Source organism: Monopterus albus, unplaced genomic scaffold (genome assembly GCF_001952655.1).
Source record: "Monopterus albus unplaced genomic scaffold, M_albus_1.0 scaffold501.1, whole genome shotgun sequence".
In the NCBI taxonomy this organism is placed as follows: Eukaryota; Metazoa; Chordata; class Actinopteri; order Synbranchiformes; family Synbranchidae; genus Monopterus; species Monopterus albus.
This window is the reverse complement of record NW_018128381.1, coordinates 97511-103510: the sequence shown is the minus strand read 5'-3', so window position 1 is coordinate 103510 and position 6000 is coordinate 97511. Positions and strand designations below refer to the sequence as shown.

General features: G+C 45.5%; 1 protein-coding gene across 3 annotated transcripts in view; it reads left to right on the top strand.

Annotated features, from left to right (window-relative positions):
* Positions 1–6000, top strand: part of galnt14 (UDP-N-acetyl-alpha-D-galactosamine:polypeptide N-acetylgalactosaminyltransferase 14 (GalNAc-T14)) — a 132671-nt gene that overhangs the window by 90765 nt on the left and 35906 nt on the right. For all 3 annotated transcript variants that reach the window (XM_020588080.1, XM_020588082.1, XM_020588081.1), the window contains one exon: positions 3628–3749. In XM_020588080.1, the coding sequence (XP_020443736.1) occupies positions 3628–3749 (122 nt within the window). The remainder of the gene's footprint in view (positions 1–3627; positions 3750–6000) is intronic.

The window sequence follows — 6000 nt, the reverse complement described above, 5'->3', positions numbered from 1 at the left end:
CCCCCCTCCCTCTGTGATTGGCTACTGGACTTTTTGACTGGCAGGCCCCAGACTGTCAGGATTGGCCTCAGGACCTCAGCCAGCATCATCATGAACATTGGCACCCCACAGGGATGCGTTCTCAGTCCCATCCTCTGCACCTTGTTCACCCACAACTGCATCACCTCCCACAAGGACAACATCATCCTAAAGTTCGTGGATGACACCGCAGTGATATGTTGCATCACTGGCGGGGACGAATCAGCCTACAGGAGGGAGGTAACCGATCTGGTCATGTGGTGCGAGGACAATAATCTCACCCTCAACACGGACAAGACAAAGGAGATGATAGTGGACTGTTCATCTGGGGGCTCGAAGTGGAGAGGGTGAGCAGCTTCAAATACCTGGGCGTCCACATCAGTGAGGACCTCACTTGGAGACTTAACACAGTTCCACACAGCTGGTCAAGAAGGCCCAACAGCGGCTGTACCTCCTGAGGAGGCTGAGGAGGTTTGGCATGTCGCCTACGATCCTCAGCAACTTCTACAGGTGCATCCACTACTGCCACGGACCGCAAGCACCTGCAGACAGTGGTAAAGACTGTGGAGAAGATCACCAGGACTCCACTGCCCTCTCTGCAGAGCATTTACCACCGCAGGGTGCATAGGAAAGCTGCCTCAATCCTCAAAGATTCCACCCATCCCCAGCACAAACTGTTTAGTCCCTACCCTCTGGCTGGAGGTTCAGATGTGTGAAATGCAGGACCTCTAGACTGAAAATACCCCTACCCTCCTGTCGGAGGCTTAGAAGTGTGAAATGCAGGACATCTAGACTGAAAAACTCTTTCTTACCCTCTGTCATCAGACTCCTAAACAGCTGACTCAGGATCTATCATGTAATTCCATCTGTACTGTTTATATACTCATTTTGCACATGCATAATTGCACACTCACTGCTGAGTATTTCCACTCCACGGCTCCCACGTAGCATATATTCTCCCTGCATTATATTGTGTTCTTGTTGTATTTTTATTTGCTCCCTCACTTGCTGCTTTAAAGTGCCTCAGATTTGTGATTTTACTGCCTATTTAGATTTGTGTTATTGCTCATCTACATTATATTTCACTTGTATTATGTGGCATTCATGTGGACGGCAAAGTAAGAATTTCATTGTTTCCCAACTGTGCAAATAAACACTTTGACCTTGAACTTGTGGTCATTCAGAATGGATAACTTTAGTTGACTGCAGCTAACTCGTGGTGGACCTAAAGATCCTTTTTTATGAGAGCAACAGACTGAAAAATGACTCTGCACATTGATCTCAGCTCTTGGTTGGCGAGCTAATGCTAGCTAGCAGCTGTCGGCAGATAACACAAACACTGCAGATGAATCAACTTCTGTCCTGTCTGTGCTCAAGCTGAACACTACAGTGGACATTTGAATGTAGTTGAACCATCCACTACTGTATGTAGCTGTATGGGATAGTTTTTTTTTTTATTAACTTAAAGATGCATGTAGTGTGTATATCTGACTGATAATGGATGTGGTGCTCCAAACATGGCCTGACGTCAGCTTCACATTCACTATTGCTTCACCAAATACATGCGATTTTGAGCCTTGTCGTATTAACTGTGAGCGAGAGAGAACTGTAAACTGTATATTCTTCCTGTTCCAAGCAACAGTTGTCACCTCTACAATAAATAGCTGAATGTGTTGCTTCTGGCAGAGCTTCAGAGCTGTGAGGAGACTAGTGTGTATGTTGTGAGTGCTGGAAACATACAGACAGGAAGTGGCTGGAGTTGTGTTGGAGAGGTTTTCTTACTTTTTTTTTTGCAAGCCTGTGTCCTTCATGAACACACAGACACAGCTGCGATAGTTAAGAATTTTAAATGTAGATTAACACTTCTCCCTGTAGAAAGTCGGCCTGTTTTGCACTGTGTGTGGTGCGTGTGTGAGTAAATGGATGTCCACTTCTGTGAGTGTGTATCTGTGTGTGCCTGCTTGTGTCTGGGCCCAGGTTGTGTGTGTATGTTCATCCATCCAGAAAATAAAGCCTTATTGAGGATGAAATGGGATTTTTAATTGGCTGAGCCTCGGCCTAACGACGCCACGTGAAATTCACGGCCCCTCGTACAATGTCACCGACACACAGCCTCGTAGTGGACCCGCTGTAGCACACACAATGTTGTACACAGCTTTTCACATGTCCCCCTGTATTCAAAAGAACACACAGAGTAACACACACATACACGCTGCATCTCTGTGTCGGAGTATTGATTAGACCATTTAGTCCAAACAGAGGAGAACACCGGGCCCCATCATGGAGACCTCCCTAACAGGCTCATTTACACACATACTCTCTCTCTCTTTCTGTGACATGTCCATAGTCTGCTGGTGCACACTTTGCTCTCCTGACACTAACCTCCCTCCACTTTGAAAATGGACACACACCCCCAGACACACACATGTGCCGAGTGTGACAGGCCTGTTAAAAGGTTGTGTCCATGTCTGACAGCGACTTTAAGAGCCCTGCATCGATTTTTCCCTCGGCCAAGTGACTGAGAGAGTGAGCAAATGAGAGAGAGATAAGAGATGTCAGTAGGTAGAGCAAGGCAGTAGCCCTGCCAAGGTTAAGAGCTCCATTCCCACCAAAGGCCTACAAATATGTTCTCCTCCTGGGGCTGTGTGGCCGTTTGGATAACAATGTGTGTGTGTATTTATATGGAGGAGGACGGAGGCGTGTGTGTGTGTAACTGATAGTCACAGCTGGTGAGTGTGACAGCTGGATATACAGCAGACTGCCTCATCCGACCTGCCGCCCTGAAAAGAATTCGTTTCAGCAGCCAAGCGGAAGATTTCAGTTGAACAGAAATCAGCTCTGAAAGCTCAGAGGTTTTACATGTATGTCCAATATCCAGATCAGACCGTGTGAACGCTGTACGGTTGGATGTTTAAGTAGCAGATATCTGTAGAGTGTAAGCTGTGTTACATCCTGCAGAAGTCTTTGAAGGCACTAGTAAATATTAAACTAATATTTGAAATTAATACATTGCTGAAGACGAAGCAAAGTGATGCACATGTTCAAAACCTCTCAAGGGAAACTCAGAACTGAGCGGTGCATGTCCTGTAGTGGCAGACACTGCCTCACTCTACTGATAACAGATACTGCTAGTAAGGAGACGCATTTTTACTGCATGTTTTTCTGTATACCACACAACAATTTATGTATTCATGAGTCTCTGGTCGGGTCAGCCTGTGAGATGAAGAATGTTATTACACTGTGATCTAACATTGCCATGTCCAAACCATATGTGTTGACTGTCTGCTATGAATATGTTTCCACTTCACAATATTTGCTTTAGCATTTTATGTTTTATTCGACTGTTTCATGTGGCATATGTTGTGTGTCTTAGTGTTGTTTCACTGGCTGTTTTAACACCTGGGACAACAATTGATTGTTAGTGCTTTGGCTAACGCTGACATGTTTACAGTGTAATCGATCAGTGTGCGTTGTCCCTGAAATAAAGCAGAAGTCATTTCTTTGCCAATAACAGTTGTTCACAAGGCCACAAGGACTGAAACTCACTGTAACACTAGTTCAAGCAGATGTGTTGAATGCAACATACTTGTATGTCTGTCTGTGCCTCAGGTCTGATCAGGTCCAGGGTGCGGGGGGCCGATGCTGCACGAGCCGGGGTCCTCACCTTCCTGGACAGCCACTGTGAGGTCAACAAGGACTGGCTGCCCCCACTGCTGCAGAGGATCAAAGAGGTAGACCACCAGAACTGTGTGTGGGTGTGTAAGCATGACCTGTCCATTCTCATTCCCAGGGCGTCACATACTGACATTTTGTCAAGTACTTTTGCATGTCACTCTCTAAAGGGCACCTCTCACGTCAGTAGTTTTAACCCACATGCGTCGTATTTGACGCCCAGAGCAACAGGTCCACTGGCGCAGGATATGAAGGAAGAAAGCCCACATTTGGAGGAGGTTGGGATGGATGTGTGGGTCAGACAGACGTTGGACCTTCCCACAGGAGAATAATGTTAGAGGCCAGTGTGTAACATTGCGCTTTTTAGTCAATGAGTATCTGAACCCAAACCACGATCATTTCCTAAATCAACCAGAATGTGTTGAAAGGAAGTGCCTTTGGTGTCTGTGTGTGCAAACATCCTTCTTTGGTGGTGGACAAATCTCAGTTAAATCCACCACCAAAGAAGGACATTTCAGCACAGTGAGCATGTTACAGGTTCAGGTCAGGGGAAGTGTTCGGGTTAGACATTGAGCTGTGATGGTTAAGGTTAGGGGTTAGGGAATGCCTTAAGTCACTGAGTGTCCTCACACTGATAGAAAAAGAAACCTGTGCGTGTGTGTGTGTGTGATGAATCCAGCGGCGGTGAAATAGCACCATGGGAGAAAATATCTGCCGGTCTGATTACCTCTCATTAAGAAATCAGGACTTCGCTCTCTCCTTCACCCTGCTCCTCCCTCCTACTCTCCCCTGTCATCCTCATCTCCTCGTGTCCCCTTCTGTCTGTTTTGTCTCCCCTCACCTTCTCTCGTCCTGACACGTTTTATCACCTGTCACTTCATCTGCTTGTTTTCTACCTCCTTTTCTCTGTCCCTTTCTCCTCCTCTCTCCTCTTGACTTTCCTTTGTCTTCACACCTCTTGTCCTTTCTCATCATGTCTCTTATCCCATCCGATTCTCCCTCCTGTCTGATTTCTTGTTGCCTTCTCACCTCCTCTTTCCTCATCATTTCTCTCCTCTAGCCTTTAGTTTTCCAGCCACTTCACTACTTCTCTCTCTCTTCTCTTACACACTTTCATTTCTTTGATGCTGTGCTATGTCCTTCACTTTTCCTCTTACCTACCTTACCTATTTGATCCCTCTGCTCACTACTCACCTCCCCACATTTCCTGTCATTGTTCTTCTCCTCTCCACTTGCCTTCTTTACTTTCCTCTCATTTTCTTTCACCCACTCTTTCTCTGCTTTCTACATCTCCTCTGGCCTCCCTTTCTTCTCCTCGTCAACTTGTTTGACCTCTTCTCCTGTCTTCTTCACTCACATCCTCTGACTGTTATTGCCTTTTACACCTCGTTTCCTTGTTTCTTGTCCTAAAACCGTCTGTCTGTTCTTATTCTCCCTCTTCTTTGCATCTCCTTTCACCTTGTGCTCTTCTCCTTTCAATCTGGTGTCCTCTTTTTTCCTCTTCTTGCCACTTATTATGTTTTTGATCTCCTTCTTTTACCCATATCTCCTCCTCTTTGGTCCTCTTTCTTCTCACCACCTCCTCCTTTACCACGCCTCTTCTTTGCATCTCCTTTCACCTTGCACTCTTCTCCTTTCAATCTGATGTCCTCTTTTTTCATCTTCTTGCCACGTATTATGTTTTTGGTCTCCTTCTTGTACCCATATCTCCTCCTCTTTGGCCCTCTTTCTTCTCACCACCTCCTTCTTTACCACTCTCCTCTTTTCTTCCCTTCTATCATTGTCATCTTTGTCTCCTCCCATCATCATCCTTCTCCACTCACACCTCCTCTTTTCTCTATCCTTCCTTTTCCTCTTATTTAACATCCGATTCCCTTTCTCCTTTTCTTCTCTTTCATCACTGTATCCATCTCGCTTCCTGTCCTCACACCTGTTGTCCTCTTTTCTCCTCTATCTCCTCATTTCCTGCTTTTTTTCCCTCCCTCTCTAATTAATCAAGTCAGCACTTGTTTTTGCTGATATTAAAGACAGCTGTAGAGCAGTGATCAATAATAAAACCACCACCGAGTCTGATCTGTTTCTGCTGCTACGCCAGCATCATCCATATTCATACTCATGGTTTGTGTGTGTGTCCTGCAGACAAGCCATCTGTCACTGTCTGTCCAGTCACTTTAGAGTCATATATTTAGATTTAAATGTATGAGATATTGATCCAGGTAAACACACACAGACAGAACTCCACTGTCACTCTGTTATCCTCAACATAATTGTTTCATTGACATAAAGTCCTGTCCAACTTCCAGGCTAACC